Source organism: Martes martes (genome assembly GCF_963455335.1).
Source record: "Martes martes genome assembly, chromosome: 2".
Classification (NCBI taxonomy): domain Eukaryota; kingdom Metazoa; phylum Chordata; class Mammalia; order Carnivora; family Mustelidae; genus Martes; species Martes martes.
Window position 1 is genome coordinate 46,348,950 of NC_137889.1, and position 26,279 is coordinate 46,375,228.

At 38.3% G+C, this 26,279-nt stretch overlaps 1 protein-coding gene across 5 annotated transcripts in view; it reads left to right on the forward strand.

The window, feature by feature from the left end:
- Window positions 1–20,089, forward strand: part of PPP3CC (protein phosphatase 3 catalytic subunit gamma) — a 100,022-nt gene extending 79,933 nt beyond the window's left edge. For 2 of the 5 annotated variants that reach the window (XM_080796516.1, XM_080796515.1), the window contains exons 11-14: window positions 10,082–10,163; window positions 10,787–10,884; window positions 16,440–16,469; window positions 17,614–20,089. In XM_080796516.1, coding sequence (XP_080652642.1) covers window positions 10,082–10,163; window positions 10,787–10,884; window positions 16,440–16,469; window positions 17,614–17,840 — 437 coding nt within the window. In that variant the 3' untranslated portion in view covers window positions 17,841–20,089. Of the gene's footprint in view, window positions 1–9,133; window positions 9,161–10,081; window positions 10,164–10,786; window positions 10,885–16,439; window positions 16,470–17,613 lie in introns of all 5 variants that reach the window. The other 3 variants (XM_080796518.1, XM_080796517.1, XM_080796514.1) reach the window with 2 other exon arrangements.
- Window positions 20,090–26,279: the final 6,190 nt, after the last annotated feature.

Consider the following 26,279-nt stretch of genomic DNA (forward strand, 5'->3'; position numbering starts at 1 on the left):
GCTTCTTGGTTGGGGACTGCAGAAGGTTTCATCTATGTAAGAGTAAAGGTAAACTGGAAATAAAATGGCCCTAAAAGCACTACAACCTACCTTTAAATCATTGCAATCCATGAAATTTAAATAAAGTAGCCCTGGGCACCTAGCAAAAGCAAACCTCTCTATATTAAGATAACATCATGTAGGACTTTAAGTTACTACATATAGTCTTTCAAATATAATATGTGACTCACAACCAAAAATAACTAGGCAGATGAGGAGATTCAACAACATGAATGAGAACCAGCAGAAGTAGCAAAAAATAAAAACTGATGCCAGGTTCTCCAGACATTGGCTTTATCAGACTGAACTTTAAAATATCTATGCTAAAAACCAAACCAAAACAATGCTTACTGTGTTTGAGAACATAAAAAACTAGGTTGATAATTTTGGCAGAAAATTGTGAATTATAAAAACAGAGTTGATAAAGCATCAAAAGAAAATGCTAGAAATGAAAAGTAAAATAAAATTTTAAATTGTGAAAGATGAACTAACAGATTCAGTAATGCTAAACAGAGAATAAATGAACTACACAATAGGTCAGAAAAAAAACAATCTAGAACAAATCATGAAAAGAAAAAAATAAAATACTGAAAAAGGCCTAAGAGACAGAGGATACAGTGAGTAGGCTTATCATCTGTGTGCGTGGAGTCCCACAGATAGAATGGGATAGAATAATTGTTTGAGGAGATAATGGTTAAAAATTTTCTAAAATTGAAAAATACATTATATGTTTATTAAAATAAAAAAAAATTTCTAAAATTGGCAAGACATTAAGCCACAGATTGAAGAAGTAAACCAATGTAAACCAAGAAGTAAACCAATGTAAACCCTGTAAACCAATGCAGAATGAATACAAAGAAAAATCCTGAGTACATCATAGTAAAAGTGCTTCAGATGACAAAAAACAATCTTAAAGCAACCAGAAAAAAAGAGATTACTTTCAAAAGAGACCAATTAAACTGACAGTAGAAGCAAGAAAAATGGAATAACATATTCAGAGCACTGGAAAATAATAATTGGTAACCTAGAGTTTCATACCTAGCAGGACTATCTTTCAAGAGTGAGGAGAAAATAAGCATTTTTCAGATAACCCTCCCTTAAAAAATTTACTTAGAGAATTACCAAGAGAACCACACTAAGTGAAATTTTATTTTATTTTAAAAATTTTTACTTATTTATTTGACAGAGCACACAAGTGGGGGGAGCAGCGGGCAGAGGGAGAGGGAGATGCTGGCTCCCCACTGAGCAGGGAGCCTGATGTGAGGCTTGATCTCAGGATGAGCCGAGCCAAAGGCAGACACTTAACTGACTGAGCCACCCAGGTGCCCTCTAAGTGAAATTTTAAAAAATATTATTCAGGAGGAAGGAATATACTAAATGGAAGCTTAGAGTTTCAAGAAGAAATAAAGAGTAAAAGTAGTAGAAAATATGTGGGTAAGTCAAATGAATGTAAATTGTATTACACAACAATAATAATGTTTTATTAGGTTTTAAAGAAAGAATTAAAACATAAGACAATAATAATTGGCAGTGGGATAAATAAAGTATGTGAGGGCTGCATTATCTGGAAAGAAGAGGAAAGTAATTGTTAACATTACACTGGGTGGGGAGGGGGCAATCCTCACCAGCTCAGATGGAAGAGCATGTGATATTGATCTTGGGGTTCTAAGTTCAAGCCCCAGGCTAGGTGTAGTGATTACTTAAGTAAATAAACCTAAAAAATAAATTGAAAAAGAAATTGAATTTGGGGGCACCTAGGTGGCTCAGGTGACCTCTGTCAAATAAATAAAAATTAAAAATTAAAAAATCTTTTAAAAAAATTAAATTTTGGTAAGTAAGAGATATATGTTGTAATCTAGAGTTTCCTTCAAGAAAAGAGAGTTTTTTAAGTTTGTGACTTTTAAATTATAGAAAAAAATGGAATGATAAAAAATAACCCACAAGAAGGCAAGAAAGGAAGGAAGGTACATATAACAATAAGACAAATAGAATAAATTATCGTTAAGAATATTTCAGAAATTTTATTAAATGTTAATGTTTAAAAGATAAATTGTCAAGTAGGATTTTTTAACTTTATGTTTTATAAGAGACAGATCACAGCATAAGGATACAGAAAGTTTGTAAATAAAAGGAGAAGAATAAATAGATAATGCAAACACCAACCAGAGAAAATTTGTTTTCGATAAATATTACATGAAGTGGAAACTAAAAAATAAAATGTAACAATTTTATGTGTGTATGCAGTTAATAAGACGGCTTCATAATATATCAAGCAAAAAATAACGGACGTACAATGGAAAGTAAAAATATTCACAATGATGGTGGGAGAATTTAACAAATATCTCTCAGTATTGATGGATCAAACAGACAAAGACAATTAGGAAGACTGTAGAAAATTACACTATAATTAATGAACTTGACCTAATGTACATACAAAGAATGCTGCATCCAACAGGTGCTGAATACACCTTTTTAAACACACATAACATTTACAAAAATTGGCCACATACTGAGCTAAAAGCAAGTTTCAGATGTCAAAGTATTTAAAATCATAATGAGTACGTTCTTTGACCATATACAGTTAATACATAAATCAGTAACAAAAAGATAATCTAGAACATCCCCATATTTTTAGGAGACTTGGGGCAGCCAGGTAGCTCAGTCAGTTAAGCCTCTGACTCGTGATTTTGGCTCAGGTCATGATTTCATGGGTTTTGAGAACAAGCTCCAGTCAGGCTCCACACTCAGCAAGTAGTCTACTTGAGATTCTCTCCCTCTGTCCCTCTCCCCACTCACACTCTCTCCCTCCCTTTCTCTCTAAAATAAGTAAATTTAAAAAATAAAATTTCAGAAGTGCCTGGATGGCTCAGTTGGAGTGTCTGCCTTCGGCTCGGGTCATGATCCCAGGGCCCTGGGATCGAGCCCCATGTCAGGCTTCTTTTTCCGTGGGAGGCCTGCTGCTCCCTCTCCCACTCCCCCTGCTTGTGTTCTCTCTCTTGCTGTGTCTCTCTCTGTCAAATGAATGAATAAAATCTTTTTAAAATTTTTTAAGAAAAGAATAAAATAAAATTTCACATGTATATACACACACACACACACTTGATAGGAGTAGCAGGCTGACTCGGTTGGTAGAACACATGGCTCTTGTTCTCAGGGTCATGAGTTCAAGCCCCACATTGGGGCTAGAGCTTACCTTAAAAAAAAGAAAGTGTATGTACACACACACACACACACACACACACACACACATACTTGATAGCCCATGGGTCAAATAACAAAACACTTTGAAAATCTGAAAATATTTTGAGCTGAGTGAAAACAAAAAGTAGTACATATTAAAGTTTGAGAACAGGCAGCAAGCAGGCAGGCCTGGGCCTGGGGCTGGAGCCTGAACCTTGTGGCCATATTAGCAGATGCTTAGTGGTTGACAGCTTCTACTGTCTTCTGAGAATAATTAAGTCATACTTGACCTTAAAGTAACAGGACGGTCAGAACTAAGTAAAAGAGATGCCGTCTACAAAGAGTACTTCAAAAATTATAATCAGGCATTTGGCTTCATGTTCTGAGTCACTCTACAAGCAGAGAAGATGAATCATCACCCAGAATGGTTCAGTGTGCACAGTAAGGTCCAGATAACTCTCTCACCTTGCATACCTGTGGTGGACTGACTAATAGCAATGTGAAAGTGGTCAAATTTATTGACAAAACAGCTGCTCCTGTGTGATGTCTTCCAAAATGCATGTAAAATCTTATATACAGCTTAGTTGCAATGTATTTTGAAGGCAATTTCCATGAACAAATTAAATTGTAAATTTAGTTCACCTTTATACCACATCTTGTGTTATAAAATCAGTTCTTAAATACCAATTGATTTAAACTTGGGGGAAAAAAAACAACAAAAGTTGGGGGATGTATCTAAAGCTATGCTTAGAGGAAAATTTATAGCTTTAAATATTCTGGAAAAGAAGAAAGGCAGAAAATTGGCATCCATCTCAAAAAGTTGACAAAAGGATAGATAGTACTTTAGACCTAAAGAAAATAGATGAAATGAAATAAAAAATTGAGAATATTAGTTACAAAATAGGAAAAAAATACAGATGTAGTAATACCAAAATGTGCTCTTTTAAAAGACTAATAAAATCGATAAATCCCTGGTAAGATTTAACAAATAAGATAAGACAAAAATAACCAATGGTAGTACCCAAAAATGGAGACATCAGACCCTATAGATATTAAGAAAATAATGAGAATTAATTTCTACCAATGAATTTTAAAACTTAGGTGAAATGGACAGATTCCTGAAAAATGTAACTTACTCAAACTGACAGTATAGAAAATCTTAATAATTACACGCCTACCAAGAAATAGGTTATGTAATTTAAAATCTTTCTATGAAGAAAATGCCAGGTGAAAATAACTTCACCAGCAGATTTACCAAACACTTAAGAAAGAAACAACAGAGACACCTGGGTGGCTCAGTTGGTTAAGTGTCTGCCTTCGGCTGCTATCATGATCCCAGGGTCCTGGGATTGAGACCCGTGTCAGGAGCCTGCTTCTCCCTCTCCCTGCACCTGCTAGTCTGCCTACATGTGCTCTCTCTCCCCCTGTCAAATAAATAAATAAATAAATAGTAAAGTGTTTGAAAAATTTTAAAAAAGAAACAAGACTAATCTTACACAAACTCCTCCTAAGAATAAAAAAGAAGAAATGCTCCCCAGCTCATTAAATGAGGCTGGTATAACTATGATACTAAAATGTGAAAGGATATAGATTATCCTTTATAGGATAATATAGATACAATATAGATACAATAATCCTAAACAAAACATCAACAAATTGAAACTAGCAATATACATAAAAGAATTAGATCTCCCTACCAAGTTGATTTATTCCAGGAATTTTAGAAGATTTGGCATTCAAAATTCAAACAGTATATAGTAATATAAGATTTTTTTTTTTGAGATTTTAAAAATTTATTTGACAGAGAGTACAAGTAGGGAAAGCAGCAGGGGGCGGGGGGGGGGGGAGAATGACGCGGGGCTCAGTCCCAGGACACTGGGATCATGATTTGAGCTGAAGGCAGCCACTTAACTACTGAGCCACCCAGGAGCCCCTAAAATCTTAGTAATAGCAGGAACTGGGTGAAGGGTGTATACAAACAACTTTGCTGAATATCTAAAACTATTCTAGGGGCGCCTGGGTGGCTCAGTGGGTTAAAACTATTCTAAAATAAAATTTTATTTAAAAGTGTAATTCATGGGGCACCTGGGTGGCTCACTGTGTTAGGGCCTCTGCCTTCGGCTCGGGTCATGATCCCAGGGTCCTGGGATCGAGCCCCGCGTTGGGCTCTCCGCTCGGCGGGGAGCCTGCTTCCTCCTCTCTCTCTCTGCCTCTCTCTCCCCCTACTTGAGATCTCTGTCTGTCGAATAAACAAATAAAATATTTTTAAAAAAAAGTAATTCATTGCATTAAAAAGATGAAAAATCATATCTTAGGAGATATAGAAGCAACATTAGGTAAAATTCATCCTTTTGCAAGAGATCCCTTAAATTCAGCTTAGAAAGGAATTCTTTAACAAATGTAGCTATCATATGGCATCATATGGCAAAATGTTGAAAGCTTTCCTTAGTGATTTGGAACAGACAAGGATACCAGTTATCAATGCCTCTATAGGGTGCCTGGGTGGCTCAGTTGGTTAAGCAACTGCCTTCAGCTCAGGTCATGATCCTGGAGTCCCTGGATCAAGTCCCTGGATCGAGTTCCACATAGAGCTCCCAGCTCCGTGGGGAGTCTGCTTCTCCCTCTGACCTTCTCTTCTCCCCTCTCATGCTGTCTCTCACTCTCTTACCCTCTCAAATAAATAAATAAAATCTTTTTTAAAAAAATCAATACCTCTATAGAATATTGTATTAGAAGTTGCACCCAATACGATAAGGCAGGAAAAAAGCTACATAGGGTATAAAGATTGGAAAGAGAGAAACTCAACTATCATTATTTATAAGTGATATGGTTGTATACAGATAAAATTTGAAAGAATCTCTAGATTGTTAAAATCAACAAGTGCATGTAGCTGAATGGCTGCATACAAAGTCAATAAGCAAAAATCATTTTTATTTCTATTACCAGCAACAAACAAAATGAAATCTTAAGAAAGATGCCATTTACAATATCATCCCTAACAATAAATCTAACAAGAGGTGTGTGGTGCCTCTAAGCAACAAACTATAAAGCATTATTAGAGAAATTAAAGGAGATTACATAAATGGAAAGAAATGAAATGTTCATTGATTTTTGGAAAACTCAATATTGTAAAGATCTCAGTCATTCCCAAACTGATCTGTGGATTCAGTACAAAGTCAAGTATTAACAGCCATTCGATTCTAAAATTCCCATATGGAAATGCTGAGGATAGATTCTAAAATTTGTATGAAAATGCTAAGGATAGGTTCCAAAATTAATATGTAAATAGCTTAAGTCTTGAAGAGAAACAGGGTGGGAGGGCTTGTTCTTTATATCAAGATTAGCTATAGAGCTAGAGTAACCAGAATTATTATTGCAAGAACAGATGAGCACTGGAACAGAACAGAGAATCCCAAAACATTACAATGTATGTGGACACTTGATTTACATCAGAGGTGGCGCTGCCAGGAGTAGTAGGAAAATGATGTTATTTTTAATAACTGATTTGGGGATATCGGAGAAAAAAATTAAACCTTAGCTATATCATATATCAAACGCCCAAATAATTTCCAGATGGATTAATACATTCAAATATGAAAGGTAAAACAGTAAAAACTTATAGGATTTATAATATAGAATATCTTCATGATCTTGGGGTAGAGAACAATTTCTTAGCCAGGATACAAAAAGCACTTACCATACAGGAAATTATTAATAAGTTGGACTATGTTAAACAAGAACTTATATTTATCAAAAGACCCTTTTAAGAATGTGAAAAGACAGAGTACAGAGTGGGGGAGCGTATTTGCAACACAGTCAACAAAGGGCTCACTTGCAGAATGTATAAAGAACTGGTCAGTTAGATGAGACTTGAACAAGCACTTCACAAAAGAGAATATCAAAATGGCCTGTAAAGCTATGACAGGATATTCATTCACATTAGTAATTGTGAAAATGCAATTAAAACCACAATGAATGATTCTATACACCCACCAGATTGGCTAAAATTGAAGATGAATTAGCGAGAACACCAAATGCTGGCCTGGATATGTAGCAACAGGAAGTATAAATTAGTATGTCCACTTTAATAGATAATTCCAAACTGTTGTCCAGAGTTGAACATCTACGTAATAACTGAGCAATCATTGTTTTTAAAGATTTAATTATTTATTTATTTATTCATTCATTCATTAAAGAAAGAGAGCACAGGCAGGGAGAGGGAGAACCAGGCTCCTTGCTGAGCAGAGAGCCTGACACGGGGCTCAATCCTAGAACCCTGGGATCATGATCAAGTTAAGTGAAGGCAGACGCTTAACTGACTGAGCCACCCAGGCACCCCATAACTGAGCATTCTAATTCTAGGAATATACTTCACAGAAATGTCAGCAAAGAAAATGCATAGGAATAGTCATAGCTGTCAAATTCACAGTAGCCAAAAATTGGAATCCGATCAAATGACCACTCACAGTAAAAAGGATAAATTATGGTATATGTATACATAGCAGAATTGTATACAATAATGACAGTGAACTACAATAGGCAAAACACAAACATAATCTTGAGCAAAAGAAGCCAGACACAAAAATATATGTTTGATTGTTCCAATTACCTAACATTCAAAAACAATGAAAACCATAGTGCTTGTGGATCCAACACATGCTTACATGGTAAAACTATAAAGAGCAGTAAGGAAGTGATTTCAGTAAAGGTCAAGAGGATGATTTTCTTTGGGAAGTGAGAGACATTATACATTTGTATTGCGTAGTTTTATGTTTCACATACTTGACAATAAAAAGATTTAAAAGTTACCTACACGAACAAGATTTTTGCAGGAATTTTTAGAAGCCAGAAAACAAATTAATGTTGCTCACATGGCTGATTCAAGAAAGCTAAAGTAAGGGGGAATGCTGAGTTCCAGCACAGAATTCTCAGAAAGCAAAGGAATTGGTAGTAGCAGTTTCTAGAATTGGGAACTGTGGGTTGGTGGGAGGACTGAGATGGTCACTGAACTATAATAAGTCTAGGCAGAAGCTGTATGAAAAGCAGTTACAGTCCTAGTTGCTACTGGGCAACTGCCTGTTCTCCAGGTCTGGAGGCTAATCTCCAAAAAAAGTGTGAACTGAAAGAATTCTTGGGTTAGGGATACAACTGAGGGCATCAGTACCTTGCCCAAAACAGGTGAATTGAGTGGTGAATTGAGTGGCCATGTGCATCCTCAATATTGATCAAAAGAACTCCCTCACAAAGGCCCAAGCTGATGACTACCTATAAACCTGCCAGTCAGTGGTCCATCTAGCAACTCGGAGAACCTTTTAGGCCCCGATTCTCAATCACAGGCAGACACCAAGGATTACCAGCCACCTCAGGAAAGTCTTGTAGAAAATCAGCAACACTAACAGCAAAAAGCAATGTGAATGAACTTGATATTCTGAAGAAAATATGAAACTGAAAAGGGGAAAGATTGTAATACATAATATCTCTAAAAAGGAACAGGAAGATAGTGACTCCATTAAACAAAAACATACGGCTTTATTAAGAGATTTGTAGGCTGTTCATTTTGCCCTTTGTTTTTGTTCCGTTTTCAGCATCATTTGTTTCCCAGATAGTATCTCTTTTTTTGTCCAATTTTATTTGCATGACTTGTGGGGATAGGGTATTTTGGATGACAACAGGTGTGAATTAATGTAAAACTATAAACTTTTAAGAAATGGAAAAGCTGCTGACAAAAAATCTGTAATTTACTACCCTATCATGCTACCAAGGATGTCTTTTCTGAGCCGATAAAGATAGTAGCCAGCCTCTCTCATTGCATTTCACTTTGATTTTTTTTTTCTCTCTTCCATGTCAACTTAAATTTCTCTTCCCATATTTCTATCTTCATCTCCTTGTTTCTTGGTGTCTCTTCTCCCTGAAGATCACTACATTTCAAGCTATCGGAAAGGTATCCGACTAAAATGTGCTAAGAGCTTAATACTCGCTGTCTGTCCCACCACAACCTGTTAATTTTATTAGACCTTTTTAGTTATAGTTGAGTGATTCAGACAGGCTCTCCATCCTCCCTTTTCTGTTTTAGTGTAAATGTTTTCTTTGCACCTGCTGTATAATTCTGCAGGATATTGAGAGCTGGAGAGGTGAGGAAGGAGAGACTATGTTTCTCTTTCTGACTTTTGAGTGCGGTCACCTGGTGCATGCCTGGACCTTGGCTTCTCATGTGTGAGCTGTTCCCTGAATCTTAGATGAGAAAAGGCCATACGATGTTGTTGTAACTTTTTTGGTGTTGCTTTATAAAGACTTTGCCCACCATCATAATTTATATTGCACAGTTGTCTATGGTAGGAAATAACTCACTGGCGTGTGAGTAAGTGAGGATTATAGAATGAAAGCAGCCCTCATTAAGTTGAGGAGAGCTAGCTCTGTGTTGTGTTTGCCCGCAGAAGACAACTGTATGAATCATCACTTGCCATTTGGCAGGCCAAACCCCCGCATCCTGAGGTGGCCCACAGCATTCTCAGAAGAGATCTTTGCTGTAGCAGCTGTCTTTGTCGACTCGTGTATGTTTCATTCTTTGCTGTGCTCTGTATTTCAGAACCACAGATGAGTTCCCACCTCTTGTAGGTCCATCCAGTCTGTCTGTGTTGTGACCCCCTCCATTTATTTCATCTTGCTTTTCCCCTCTTCTGGGTTGTTTTTTCTCTTGCTCCTTAGAACTTCCTGGGATTTTTGTTTGTCTAAACAAGCTTAGGCCTTGATTTCTTTTTTAAAACAACAATTTCTTTAACTTAGAAAGATACTTCATTCTGCATTTTTAACAACTAACCTGTTAACAGATCTTTTAACTCACTGATTCTTTGTATTCCTGAAGGAGGCACTACAGTTCGAAAGGAGGTCATCAAGAATAAAATTAGAGCCATTGGGAAGATGGCACGGGTCTTCTCAATTCTGCGGTAAGGATAAATCTGTCATTACAGTGTGGGAGCAAAGCATTTTGACAGAAGATTAGAAGTTGATTTCAGAACAGGTTTTTTAGAATTGGAGTTTATATAATTAGATAGGTCTTCAGAGTCAGAGCTAAGTGCACATTGAATCTGACCTCTGTGTTAAAGTGACTAGAAATGTTTTGGCAAACATTCCTTTGGTATGAGCTTAAATGTAGTGAATGGAGTGATTTAGTGTGGCTTCTGGAGCCAGGTTGCCTGTGTTCACATTCTAGCTCAGCCTCTTCTTACTGTATGATTTTGAGCCTCAGTTTTCTTGTCTGTAAAAGTGTGATAATAACAAGACCTATCTTACACAGTTATTAGGAGAGTTAAATGGCATGATATAATAGAAGCATTAAAATAGTACCTGGCTATTAAGTACCTCTAATTGAAAAACAAGAAACTGCTCGTTGCTTAAAATTGGAATACTTAGAGAAAACATCTCTTTCTTTGGGTCGGGGAGGGGGGATAGGAAGAAGAACCTTTCCTCCATCTCTGTGCATCTTTTCTTAACTTCCCTTCTAGTATCTTTGAACTGTTGAGTAGTAGCCACCCTGACATTAACACGGGGCTTTCAACTTCCTTTGCAGAGAAGAGAGTGAGAGTGTGCTGACTCTTAAGGGCCTGACTCCAACAGGGACACTCCCTCTAGGTGTCCTCTCAGGAGGAAAACAGACTATTGAGACGGGTGAGTATGAGAAATGCTCCTTTCGTGGAAGCCCAGCAATCAACATAAAATTGAAAATCAGGGCTTCTTTCAATAAATTGTACTAGAGCAATTGGATATCCACATGGGGGGAAAGTGAATCTTAAACTCTTCTCTATATACACAAAAAATAATTCAAAATTAATTATAACTTAAATGTAAAAGAAAAACTAAAACTTACAAACAAAATATGGAGAGTGTTGGAGTAGGTAGAGTCCTTAGATAGGACACAAAAAGTGTTAACCTTAAAAGAAAAAAAATCAATTAATTAAATTTCATTAAAACCAAGAATTTCTAAAAATACATGTTTAGGAAAGGAAATGGCAAGCCATTAACTGAGAGAAGATTTTTTGCAGTACATATGTCTGACAAAGGGCTTAAATTCAGAATCTGTAAAGAACTATAGACTCAATAAAAAAACACAAACAACCAATTTTTTTAATGGTCAAAAGATTTTAACAGGCACTTCACAGAAGACGGTATCAAAGTGTCCAATAAGCATATGAAAAGATGCTTAATATAGTTATTTATCTGGGAAATAGACATTAAGACCACAGTGAGATACCACTACATATTTGCCAGAATGGCTAAAATTAAAAAGTCTAATAATACCGAGTGTTGGTAAATTTGTGGTGGATAGAACTGGATACATTGCTGGTGGTCATGTGAATTGGTTCAACCACTTTGGGAAACTCTTGGGCAGTTCAGCAAAATGTATATCCTACCCCATAACCCAGCAATCCCAGACCTGGTATATTGAAGAGGAATAAGTACATCTATCCACCAAAGGATTGCATAAGAATGTTCACTAAAGCTTTATTCATAATAGCCCAAAACAGGAAAAAATCCAAATGTTCATCAGTAGTAGAATAGATAAATGTGCTCTGTTTATACAATGGAATACTATACATCAATGAAAAATAACATTACGAATTCATGCAAAAACATGGTTGAATCTCACAAATATTATGGTAAACTAAAACTAGGCAACAAAAGGGCACAGACTGTCTGATTTATATATTCAAGAATAGGCAAACTAGCCAAACAATAATAGAAGTCAGAATGGCACTTCCTCTGGTGGGAGAATATTGACCTATAAGGAGAGAGGGGCTTTCTGGAATAACGGCAGTGTGCACGTTAGATATGTGCACATGATTAATGTCTCACTTACGTATTGTTTCTTAAAAAGATTTATTTATTTTAGAGAGAAAGAGCGCTCAAGTTGGGGGCAAGGGAGAGAGAGAATCTCAAGCAGACCCTGCTGAGCATGGAGCCCTCAAGGGGCTCAATCTCACAACCCTGAGATGATGACCCGAGCTGAAATCAAGAATTGGTCACTTAACTGACTGAGCCACCCAAGCACCCCACTTACGCTTGTTTTATTTTGGGGTGTTAGAATTTCTCAGAGAGGGTGTTTGCCTCTGCCTGTGAGCCATATCCTACTCAAGTGCCAGTCACCTGTCCGGTCAGAGTGCCAGTTCTAAAAAGCGTGTGGACACTGTCTTATAAGGAGAGGGCTTTATGGAACCCTGGGTGAAAATATTGATGTTTGTCAGGATAGACGTAGATCTGGTCAACCAAGACGACTAATTCTAGGCACAAAAACTGCAGTTGAAACATTAGCAACTTAAACTAGAGTTTCACTGCCTTTTTGCCCCTGGTTTATTAAATTGTTTCTATTTAAGTTTTTCTTTTTTCTTGTCATTTCATTACTTATAGGAATCCTTTGCTTTTTGTGGTAAGTCTGCTGATACTGATTAATAGAAATAAGCCCTTTTTACCCTTTCTGTTTATGGGATTGAATTCCTCCTTCTCTTTCAAATTAAATACTGAAATATTGGAGTTTAACTATTTAGAAGGAGGAATGAACATTTTTCTCCTTGGAAGTACATAACTAGTTATGAGACTGATGCACTGCCTATTATGCTGAGGCATCTAGTACATGACTAATTAATTTCTTTTGTTTCATGGAAAGGATTAGTAAACTATTTCAGGATGAATTTTTTTCTCCCAAATGAATGTACAGTTTCTTGTGAGCAAAATACTTCCCCCATTACCTTGGTAATTAGTCATGTGAGTTACCATGAAAGCACTTCTGACAAGGCAGGTTGGAATTAGTAGGAAACACTATGGGTGAAGAAAAAGGGAATGTCTTCTACATCCTTACTTGAAAAGTTTTGGAAACTTGCTCATCCACAAAGTTGTTTCAGTCTGGACATTGTAAGAGCAAATCTAGGATGAATTAGGAGGAGAATTATATGGATATGCTATTTGGAGATTTGTTTGTTTATAGTCTTTGGTCTGCCTTTTGTTTTCAGTCCCAAGTATATAGTTTCTCTTCATTCCTAATTGGAATATGAGTGTTACAAACATATGCAATTTTTTATTGATGCTTTTGAAATTGATAGACGTCTTCAGGAATGCGTAAGAATAAAACTAAGCTGGAGCTAACTTTTTATAGAGCTTTTTATGTCTCTTATCGACTGACAGAAAGTACGTTTGTCATTTTCCAGAGTTTTAGTTCTACAAGTTCATTGGCAAACTGGAGCATTAGCTAAAAAAGACCTTTTATTGTTCCTATAACTTTACTTGGAGAGCTTTCCACCAACAATATCCCATATGGCTTTATAGCATATATTCATTTATGCCTTACCTTGTTTCTAGAGGGATTTGAGTAAGTTACAGTATACATATAACACATTGTAGTAAAAATAAATATGCTTAGAATTTGGAGCACAAAGGAAAACAAACAAACAAAAAGCCAATAGATAGCCACAAATTTTACTCCCAAGCTTCCTAGCACTGAAATAAAGAAGATTGCCAGGAACTGAATAAAATTCACAAAGGCCATAAAATAAAAAACAAATAAGTTATAAATTGGACTACATCAAAATTAACATTTGTGCTGGAAATGGAACCATCATCAAGAAAGTGAAAAGACAATGCCGCCCATAGATGGGTGGAAATATTTACAAATCATACGTTTGATAAGGAACTGGTATCTAGAAAATAGAACCCTTATAATTGAATAATAAAAAGACAACCCAATTAAAAAATGGGTAAAAAAGTTGGATAAGCATTTCCAAAAATATACAAGTGGCCAACAAGCATGGGAAAAGTTGCTCGACATCATTAGATGTTAGGGAAATACATATCCAAACCACAACGAGATACCACTTCACACCCGCTAGGATGGGTGTGATCACAAAGACAGATAGTAGCAAGTACTAATGAGAATGTAGAGAAATTAGGACCCTCACACCCTGCTGATGGAGATGTGAAATGGTGCAGTACTTTGGAAACCAATCTGACAGTTCCTTAGATGCTTAAACATGCAGTTGACCTTATGACTTATAGCTTGTAGCTTGTAGCTACATACCCCCAGAAAACTGAGAACATATCCACACAAAGACTTGTACGCAGATATTCACAGCAACATTTTTCTTTAGAGCCGAGAATTGGAAATGGCTTATCCATCACGTGATGAGGTGGCTCTTCACACAGTAGCGTACTATGAAGTACTGGTACACGCTTCAACGTGACTAAACCTTAAAAACATGCTAAGTGAGGGGCGCCTGGGTGGCTCAGTCATTAAGGGTTTGCCTTTGGCTCAGGTCATGATTCCAGGGTCCTGGGATAGAGCCCTGTGTCAGGCTCCCTGCTCAGCAAGAACCCCAATTCTCCCTCTGCCCCTCGCCCTGCTTGTGCTCCCCCTCTCACTCTCTGTCAAATAAATAAATAAAATATTTTAAAAAACAAAAACAAAAACATGCTAAGTGAAAGAAGCCAGTCACTAAGATCACATACAGTACGATTCCATTTATTTGAAATGTCCAAAACAGGCAAATGTGTAGAGACAAAGTTGATTATTGGTTGGCTCTAGGATTAACGGAAAGGGATTAGGGAGGTAAATAGCATTCTTTTGAGGGTGATGAAAATGTTCTAACTATAGATTGTGGTGATGGTTATACAATTCTAAATATATTAGATCATTGAACTGTACACTTTATTTTTTTTTAACTGTACAGTTTAAATAAGTGAATTTTATAGTATGTGAATTATGTTTCATTAAAGAAATAAAATAAAAATATATATAAATATAAATTAAATGTAAATAAATAAACCAATTTCTCAGGGGTTTTGGTGACTTTTTCTTATATATAATGCCCCTTAATGCAGGCTGGTATCTTTATACCCAGTGCAAAAAAGCATTCTAGAAGGACTCAAGACAGTGTAATACTAGTACACATTTCACCACATAACACTTAAACTCTAATTAGACCAAAAACCTATATACAAATTTCAGGCTATGCTTTGTTCTTCAACTTTGTAACAGCAGGAGTGATGTACTGTTTGAAGGCACTACCTTTATTTGTTCCATTTGAGGAGATTAGAGAGGGTGTGACATTGCTTTACCACAGGCCTACATGTGGTTGACAAATTTCAGCACTCGATAAATTGATTCCACGTTTCCAGTTTTCACATTGTGATAGGAAGTTAACCGTCAGTTCTTCCAGCTTCTCCTCTCTTACTGGTATCAAAACCTCAGGAGCAGCAACTGTCCCGTTCATTATTTTTCCCTGACTTGTAAAAATCAGCACTGGAGGAACTGAGAGGGTTCTTCTAATAAGATCTTTCTTGCTACGACCTGTAACCTTTTCATGTATTAGGGTTTTTACTGCTTTAAAAAGATGATGCAAGGAAGTTTACCTGTTGACACTAATTTTTAAATTACTTCCTTTTCCATCACCAAAGGAGAAGGCCCTCTTAGTAATTGGCCTGCTCTCTCCTGCACAGTGAATGGAAACCATATGGGTTGGAAATGGCAGCTTCTACTAGATAGATCTCTAATCCCAGATGGTACAGGAATTTGTATCCAGTATTGAGTACTTTTATGTCTTTGCCAGTTTAGTACTCCACCCCTGGGCAAGAAATGACCACTCACTTAAAACCCATGTTTCTCTCCTTCCAAATGCTAATCTGTTATTCAAAGGCCATTCTTTTTTTATTAAGTAATTAAAAAGGACAGTTGGACCCCACATAAATTCCTTAAGAACAATAAGTAGTTTCAAGTAACTATTTTGAGTAGGACCTAGCAACAGCGCATTTAATACCATCTGAGCTGTTAGAAACTAAAGAACAGTTGTAATGTTAAATTATTTGACTCAAGTTATTTTGATACATGAATGTCAAAACGTAAATTAGCAGCTGGCTATTTAAAAATGAGGAAAGTAACATAACTTTTGGTTTCTTATAGTCAGCTTGACTGACCCATTGTCTTAGCTATAAATGCTATTAGCTAAAAGGGTTCTCATACTACCCGAAATGTTAAAAGTATTAGAAACTCTCCCACATCACATTTCCCCCCAATTTAGTATTTCACAGGAATCCTCGCTTCTCTAACTAGTTGACCTTTATTATGGATGGGAATAGGCTGAGGTGGGAGCCTGGGTTGTCTGTGCTGGCAGCAATACTGTTGGTTTACTCACTCTTTTTCTGTCTTCATTTTTGCATGCCACTGCTCCTGCCTCTTACAGCCACAGTAGAAGCGGTAGAGGCCCGGGAAGGTATGGCCATATTCCTATGATAGATGTGATCTTGTGTCTGTCTACTAGTTTTAAAGAGCCGTATCAGCATTTGAAATCGTCTATTATTGCATCTCCAGAACTGTAACCGTGAGGAAAGGAATAAATATTTCTAGGCATGCTCACAAAGTGTTTCCTTTGTGTTTCGTATTTGTGTTAATGTAAATGACACTCTCCACAGCTAAAGTCCTCTGTGGGCTCTGTCAGTTTTAATGCAACGGCTGAAGCTTAAGCAACTGGTCATGAGGAATCAGGTGGTTTAATTCTGTAGCCCTTCCATATAGAAGTGACTTCTGTGTGATTACTAGAAACTCAAACAGGTCAGCCTCTTTATCTAATGATTCTAAAGGATATCAAGAGCAGAGGCAAAAGTGGACTAGGATTTAGTTTGATTTGTTTCTGAGGTTGCCCTAAGGCAGTCAAGCTAAATTATCTCTGTTTCTCTGAAAACAAATTTTGAGTAACAGGTCATCTAGGAATCTGACGAAGAAAATCATTAGAACTTATAAACTTGTGTTATTAATTTAATTGTGTTGTTATGTAAGGTGGCTCAAAATGGGAATGCCTTTCCTTGGTGATACAAAAGTTCAGTCAGAAGGAAGATATCCAGAAGCCATTATCTAGATGCCTTTTAACTTATATTCAGCTCCTGGTTGTGCATGAGAAAAAGCTGTCCTTCTAAATGAAAAGATGAGCTCTTTTATTACTTTTTTTGGTCATCAGTACAGTGTTCGTGCTAAAGTTGACTACTCTGTTCAACTTGTTCTGTTATTCCAGTGTTGCCTTTTCTCTTACATTAAGCATGTTTCAGTCCCATAAGAAACCCTTACTCAAATGTATTGAGGTTCAGAATGAACTTGTTAGCCATTTGTCAGGTTTACTTATGCCATGATTAATTGTACTGAGCTTCTGTGAAAATTACTTTCACAGTTTCAACTGCCCTATTTGCCATAAGAAACAGTAGATTCAGGTGAGGCTGATTCAAGTCAAATGTTGCCTGTTACCTTCACCAGACATGTGCTCCGACCCTTCTATGGTTTTCTCTAGGAAGTTGCTGTATGCTAAAAAACTTCAAGCTTGTTGCTTTGCTGTCTAATCGAGCTCCTCCCTTTCCTGTTTCCTGTAGCCATCAGAGGGTTTTCACTTCAGCACAGGATCCGGAGTTTTGAAGAAGCCCGAGGTCTGGACCGAATTAATGAGCGGATGCCACCCCGAAAAGACAGCCAGTACCCCGATGGGCCAGTGAAATTGGTGGGCCCTGCACAGCCCAATGCTGCGCACAGGAGTGACAGGGGGAGAAGAGCCAATAATGACGCAGAGCCCTGCTGTGGCACAGGTGGATCCAAAACTTAGGAACAAATTTTATTTATTTCTTATTGGAAAACAAAACAAAAACAACTTTAACAACTTAAACCTGGAGGTGCATTCATAATTCACTCTGCATTTATGCTGTAAGAAAGGTGACCATTTTATAAATTGTTTTTAATTTATGTTTAATATATAGAAAAAGTGCATCTGTTTTGTTTTTCCCTTTTTTTCTTACTTTTGAAGAACTGATCTGATTGTCTGATACATATGTGAAGTTCTGTGCTGCAAAGGGGACCTTCCCCTAATAAAAGGGCCTTGGGCACCTCCACCCTGGTTTTGAACTAGCCAGCCTTTTCTCCTGTTCTTTTGGAAGGTAAAATCTTTCATTTCAGACTAATAATAGTGTTTCAGACATAAGAGGGTGTTTTCCTGTTCCCCGTCTACAGGGTGCCGTTAAGAAGATTGCTCAGATTTCAACGGCTGAAACTTCTCTTCTTACGGAAAACTTGATTAGAGTAGAACTTCTAAATGAATAACCCAAACCCAGTGATTTGAGGGCCAAGGAGAATGTTTTCCATATAACCTACTTTCTTCTGAACTCTCAGTTCTTTTTAATAGGTTCTGTGTTCTAGTAAGGCAGAATAAAAAGCAGTGAGGGATTTTCTTAGAGTTACTCAAAATTTCTTCTTCCAGCCATGGACATGATGGGTTTAAACTTCCCTTAGAGCTTCGGACATTTGGAACAGTTTGCTTTCATTTTTGAAGCCCAGGTGATGTACCCAACTGCAAAGGAAGCTACATTTCTAAATATTGTATAAATGCCCTCTGTAGAACTCCTGGTAGTAAGAGGTATTTATGTCCTTCTGTGCAATTGCATCAGCTCTTGTGTCTGTTCTCCCCATGGAAACTGACTAGGGTAGAATGATCCCCTTATGATTTGGAAGTCTTGCTAAAGGGCATTGGATGACGAGGATTTCCTGTATTATATCAATTCCTGTGATGTTTCTCCATCTTTAAACACTCATTAGGTTGAAACTGTATGTCAGTCTCTGTCAGCATATTTTGGAATACAAAAACAAGTGTTCAGATACAGTGTTTGAATAGTCTCTTAGTTTTTCAAGTAACAACCAGCAAGGGAAAGAAATTTTGGTGGTCCTTGGGCTCCTGTTTTTAGTTTAGTCTGGTGACAGGTGACATGTCATAATACTCATTGGTCAACTTTGCAGTGACTGTGCATGTCTGGGTAATACTACACCAAAGTGCTTATTTACAGAATCCTTAATATCATTTGGGAGGTAGGAGTCCAGCAAATTGAAGCAAGCATCTTGACAATAGTGCTTTATGTTAAGTAAGCTTTAAGGACACCAGAAACCTTTTTCCAAAAAAAACCATATAATTTCACTAGAAGAATGAGGATTTAGCCTATCTATCTCTGTTTTCCTATACCTTTTGCTAACAGTTCCCAATTTATGACAGATCAAAGTATTTTAGGGCTTGGAATCTGGTGGCATGGATTGCTCTGTCACTAAAAAATGGTAGGGAGGGTATGGGGGAAGGAGATAACAGACCTCTTACTGGGTCATGAATAAAACCTATGAAAGGAGGGACACAAAGTCTTGAGTAGTTATCTTTACTGATCATCATTTTGTTATATTCAAAGAGGGAATTCTTCACCTGGATAGCCTCACAGTCCTCCTTCTCCCAGCACCAGTCTAGAAAGGACCACTGTTTTGGAAATCTCACCTAAGATGAAGGTCAGTCCACATGACAGATTTGATGGATGCGAGTCTCCTCTCTTTCTCCTTTTCTCCTAGCTGAGGCTGTTACACTTACATAGTCTGCAGGTAGAAACCACTCTTAAGGGCTTCAGTCATCAGACAAGCAGTGAAATAGTTACTGAAAATCCTACAAGCAAAAAAATGCTGTTCTAGTAAAAGGGATTATTATTTATGAATGTCTTCATTATCTTCTCAAAAACAAGTTGTACAGTAAAGCAATGTTCCTTGACAGAGGTGTGGCAAAAGACCTATAAATACAGAGAACAATCTGAGGGTTGACAGATGGAGGGGGATGGGCAAAATGGGTGAAGGTGAGAGGGAAATCCAGGCCTCCAGTTATGAGTGAATAAGTCATGGAAATAAAAGAAACAGCACAAGAAATACAGTCAATGATACCATAATAGGGAAGTAAGGTGGGGACAGATGGTAACTACACTTGTGGTAAACAGCATGATATATAAACTTGTCAAATCACTAAGTCGTACATCTGAAATGTAACATGTGTCAACTATACTTAAAAAAAAAAAAAAAGAAGAAGTATTTTACAGGTGCCCTGTGAGCTGTGGAAAGATCAGCCAGAGAGGTAAGAAGTCATGCAAGAAAATCAGAGTGAGTTTATAATAAAGCAACAAGGAAGTTAGGTTTGAAAATTCAAATTCTATTGAATTCTAAAGGTAAAGGTATTTCTTATGTTCTACAGAAAGTTAAGGTATGTGTTTCAAGAGTTTGGAAAGTTGTGTATACATGTGTCTCCATGTGGTACATGTAGCTTCTGAAAGTGAGACCATCAGTCTGTACTTTCATCTGTATTTGCACCTGTGACTCAAGACAGTTTAGAAGGTGTGAGCCTTGGGGATATGTGGATATATCCGTATATGGATATACATATTGTGACAACAGTACTTGTTTTTCACTTTAGACTTCATTGGAGGGTTTTCAGCATGTTTTTGAATGTTTTAATCTAAGCAATAGCTCCCAGGATGGTTGATTGCCTGTTCCAGGTTTGTCTAAGGCCATCATTTCAAACATTTTAGCTGATGTCAGAGCTCTGCAGTATCCCCATTTTCAAAGTCTCCTCTGTTTTATTAAATCTTCCCCCTGCATGTTTTAAAGATACTAAAAATGCTTTTCTCTTATTCCCCTTCACTTTAAGGTCCATAGGGACCTTATTTTCTTCAACTCCTCCCATCTAGGGGGAGAAAAACACTTCTAGGACCCTTTTGTATACTTTACTGAAATATCATTTTAAAAAATGAAACTTCCCAAGGACTAGTTTTTCTCATTTTGTTTTACATCTACATCATATGGAATTTCAAATTGATTGGATGACTATTTTTTTTAAGATTTTATTTACTTATTTGACAGACAGAGATCACAAGTAGGCAGAGAGGCAGGCAGAGAGAGAGAGGGAGGAAGAGAAGCAGGCTCCCTGCTGAGCAGAGAGCCTGATGCAGGGGCTGGATCCGGGACCCTGGGATCATGACTGGAGCTGAAGGCAGAGGTTTAACCCACTGAGCCACCCAGGCGCCCAGGATGACTGGTTTTGTTTTGTTTTTTTAATAAAAATTTGAAAACTCATCTAACACAAACTTAAAACATACATACTTTAAAAATTTCTGTGTTCTGAATATTTAGAGCAGAAACAACTCAAGAAGCCAAGGGTGTATGTGTGTGTGTGTTTGTGTGTGTGTGTTTAATGGAATGCTTAAACAAAAGCAGCCTTAGTTTTCTTTAAAACTTCAAGGCAAACACTTGGTTATGGGACAGACATTGCTGATTGGCTTGGCTGCCCTTTTGTGACTGGGTACTAACGGGCAAAGTGAAAATTGTGTATCACACTCTGATGGGCTTGATCTGGCTTCTTGCCTAGGGATAGGAAAGTCAGACTCTCCAGGAATATCAGTATTTCTCATATCCTTCTGTCTATATTTACATTGCCTTTTCTGTTCCTACACAAACAGTTGTGGTTCAGTGAGGCAAATTCCTGTCAAGAGCAGAGATTTGATATCTTATCCTAATAACTTAGGTATGACTTCCTGACACTGTTCAAAATAGGAAAAGAAAAATCCTTTTATTTGTTTTGCCAACAGAATATTATTATTTAATGTCATTAAGGAGCAAGGGTGAGATTTCTGAAATTAGATAACTTTGGGGCTTTTCAGCCTTGTCTTTGTCCCATAGATCCTCTTCTAAATAATATTAAAACACAAAATTTGAGGTAGCTGGTCTTCATAAGAAAATATTATAAATCAGTGACATGCAGCTGGGTTTACATGGTCATTACTCAAGAGTCTCCAGCCTCTCAGAAGAAGTAAGGCTAAATTCATTTCCCTCTACCTCCTTTGTTGTATGTAAATAAAACAGCTTACATTTTAGGGAGAGCTTATCCCAGATGACCTAATTTGTAGTTTTTCTTTCTATTAATTATCAGATTTTTTCCTCCAATTTTTATATTGAAAATTATTTCTGAACCCATATCATTCTAGAATCCCCAATATTTGCTATGGTTGTTATAGTAACAGTGGAACCCAAGTTTTTTTCAGAGCATTATTCAGCTTTTCATACCTAGCAGAAACAATTTCAGAGGGAAGGTAAACCCAAAGCCCCAGTTATGGGAATGAGTCTCCAATTTCCTAAATCATTTGTGGTTATAATGATGGGTCCATCTTGCCTGGCACCTGGTCCACATCTTTCCTGAAGTCTGCTATAAGAGGGAGTAAAGGGCAGCCTGTGGGGCCCCAACAGGAGCCCGAGAAGGGTCTGGATGACCTGAAGGGTAGTTGCAAGCAGTCCCTCTTCAGCACGGTTGGGATGAAATGCTCCCAGGAAAGAGCAGATGTGTCTAGAGAAAATTGTGTAGTCGGAAAGAAAGGGTTGTTACTCTTGAGTTGTACAGAGAACTGTGTTGACAATAGAGCTTTGTGCCATTGCCACAGTGTGAAAGAGGGGACCTGTATTACTCTGAGACTCATGGCCTGCCCTGCATATGTCTAGCCAGCCGAAGTGAATGGGGCCAGGCTTAGCTGCCTTCATCTATGCAGTCACAAAGGTAAAGATGATACTGGCGAGGATATTCCCTCCCGGAGAGGCCTTGGCCTCACGCCCCAGCAACCTTGGCAAGACTTGCTAAATAACACCTTTGTCTGAGACAGGGTTATGCATCTTCTCTTCTACACCCTCATGACAAGTCAAGGTGGTTTAAGATCAAGAAGCAAGGACATGGCTGTGGACCATCCCTCTGAGCAGCTCTAAAGTAGGGCAATGCATACTGCCTTCCTGTAAGTTCTTGCCCAGATCCCCTTCACTTCCTTGACATAGCTGTCTCCAAATAATGTTTTGTGGGTTTTGTTTTGGGCTTTTTTTTTTTTTTTTTTGGCATGTTAAACTGAAAGTGCTTGTAATAAGAAGGAAGCTTACCACAGTTTGATTTTCAGCAAGAAAGACAAGTTTTTTGGTCTGTTAGAGAAACTTTTCGAAGATGCCGTCATGAACGCCTTACTTTTCCTTTCTCAATGCGCTGTGACCAATAGTACTTTTTTCCCAGTGGAAATGTTAGCAGGCATTTTCCAAGAAAGGATTCTGGCTTTGCTTCCTAAATGAAGTGGTCATGATGTCATTTTTTAAAAGGCTTTTCTGAGTGATGGATTATTTGCTTGTGCTGAGAGATTACTTGCTTTTTCTTGTTTTTGGTTAGGTTAAAGAAAATGGTGGAAATGTTATTTATTGGCAGAAATTAACAAGTCTTTTGTGATCAAGAAATTAACTTGTTAAAACTTTCTTATTGTAAATTGGAAGTCACCTTAAAAAAAACTGTTAAAATTAAATGATAACTTAATTGGCTTCCTGTGTCTTTATTTCCTTTATTTCCTGGTAGAGGCACTTATATTTGGCTCTTACCCATTTAATAATAATTCCAGAAATCAAGGGAAAGCCTGCTGTTTGATGTCTGGTCTGGTCTTTGATAAAGGAATCTCATCACAACAAAAAAAGACCTCTTTCCCTTACCTCTTCAGCTCTTTCTTTAGTTTTAAATAGGCTTTGGGGGCTGCAGTGTTGCCTCTCCCATACTGCCTTGTCCCAACCCTCCTTCCCAGCCCTCCGCCCACCACTAAATCCTGCTCAAGTCCCAGCTCCTGCTGTGGCTTCTCTTAAGCAGAGGCCACTACTTGTAGAAAAGGAAGAAAGACATCCCAGAAAACGTATAGTCTTTATAAAAGATAAAGATAATTTTTATTGTAGTAATTTAATAACTCTGCTTATGATCCTAATAATAGACAGGCATGAGTTCCATCTTGGGAAAAGTAAAAGGAGCCAGAGAGACATTGAATGTGGAGCTGGACTAACAAGAAAAGGAAGTGTAAGAGCAGCCTTTTGATTCCTCCCCAAAGTAGAAATACCACGAGGCACTGTGGATTCACAAGGGAAAATAATTGGAGGATTGAGGGAAGGGGAAGCACCCAGGGCCCTTGGAGTGGATAAATGTATCCATGAAGGCATTTTACCAATTCTGGCAGGAATCCCTGCCCGGCCTGAGTAAGGCCAACTCTACTGTAAGCACAGCCCCATCAAGGGCCGCAAGTGCAGTTTACAGGCCAGAAAACAAGCCCCGATTTTTAGTTTCAGATAAGCTGGGTATGCATTTTGGAATCTTTGTTATCCAAATAGGGTCCTGACTTAGCAATGTCCTTATACCTCAGCTAAACCTTCAGGAAAATGAGGCAATGTTGCCCTTGTTTCCAGAGTTGTGAAAAAGGTTACTTAAAATCCTGGAAATTAAGAACTAAAATGCAAACTCCTGTTTACCTGCCACCACATGTAGACTGACTCCCTACCTTCTTGTCTGCTGTATGTAATCACATGGTCTTCCTGGGTTTTTTATCATGACTTGCAGGTTTTAGAAAGAAACTAACCAAATTTGGTCCAGTAGATTAATAATGTAATGGTAAATTAGACAGTCTTTTTGATGTTGGTGCAGTTCAGGAGAAGGTTGGTCATAGACTTCAGGGAGTGGGAAGACAAGGTTATTCTTTGTTTGGAGGCCAGTGGACACCGTGAAGTCGGGCTCCGATCAACAAATCAACCCTCTTATCTTCCTTATCTCAGTTTACCTGCGCTAGGAAAGAAGGTTGATACAGACCTAGTTTTCCAGCCCCTGCTCTGTGTCCTTCTTTGTGGCTGAGTTGACTTGGCTGGATTTTCCCTCTGAGGTCATCACTTATTTATTCTTCCCTCATAAAATCTGCTTTCTAAAGAGCTGACAGCCACTTGCTCTTTCCTGAGAACTGAAAGAGGTTCATCCAGTTCAGTTCTTCTCAAAGACACGCCATGTGCCCATGATGCTCGTTTGCTCATCCATAAAAGGAGACAGAACAGTTGCTGATGTGATGTCAGTGTCAAGGCTTCCTTGAAGATAGCCTAGACAGTTGGACAAAAGGCTGAGTTCTGTCGCAGCTTCCGGGGTTGGGATGTAACTGACTTTGAGAACCCGCATAGATGGTTCCTGTTATATCACATGTGTGCTGTGGAGAGACTAGAGCAAGGCAGGCCTGAAAGCCTCTTCCTCCACTCCGGTGAGGGTCCACTCACACCCTGGCCGCCAGGCACAGACCGTATCTGACCTGCAGTGGATAGTTTTTCACTCCATTCCATCTGCTTGCTCAGTCCCCCTGGCAGAAAGAGAACACTCTTCTGAGAGCACAAATTAAAAACCTGCTCAAAGCCTAACTAAAGAATATGCCAGAGTTCATCCCTGTGGAGGAAAGGGAACGAATAGCAGATGCCCTTTCTTTGCCTCCTGTGGGAGGACTGAAGCGCAGGGCCAGGAAGCCACTCAGCTGCTCAGGGGCACAGCTCAAGAGTGTGACATTCAAATGCCAGACTCCCGGTACTAGAAAAAGATAATGCTCCAGAAATTGAGAGTTCAGGTGTATGTCTTCTGGGATCCCTGGCTTCTGTTTTTCCATTTGAGAAATAAAACTGAATTCTCTGCTCACTTACAATAAAAAGCCACTTAAGGGCTCTTTCCGTTCATCCCTTTTCTTGGTGACAGAGGTTGATTTTCAGAGTGACCTGTATTCCTGTATGAACAACCACCACCTTCTCCGGCTCCATATGAAGAGCCACATCTCTTGGGAGTCTCTTGGCTAATATCCCCTGGGGTGGAGGGCATGGACAGATGTGTGTTGACATGGGTGCCACCTGGGGAGAATTCGCAGAACAAAAGGTGGCAGGCTTGAGGAGCAGGGGTGGGGGTGGGGGTGGGGCATACTGCTGACCAGGATCAGATAGCTAGGAAAAACAGAGCAGTTATGTAACTGTGTTTACTATGGCTCAGGTGACTCTGAGAAGGCAGAGGCAGCCCCCTGACGGAAGGCAATGCCAGGGACAGGGAAAGAGTCACAGGGAAGGAGGTCCCTGTTAGATTAAGGGAGTCACCGGAGGATGAAAAGAATCTCTTTGTTGTTGACAACAGCCAGGTCACCTCGGACAGCCTCTCCCTAAACCATGCCAGCTGTCTTCGGGCTTAGGCCCACAGCTAGTAGAACTGAGGCTGGAGGGAGGAGGTGAGAAAGCAGATACCTGTTTCTTGGCTACATCTTTGGACTTTGCTACTTCCCCCTCCCTCCTTTAATCTCCCACTTTTCAGAGGAGGGATTCTTCTCCCCAAATATGTGCGGAAAGAGAGGAATCAACTAGTCAAGATTCC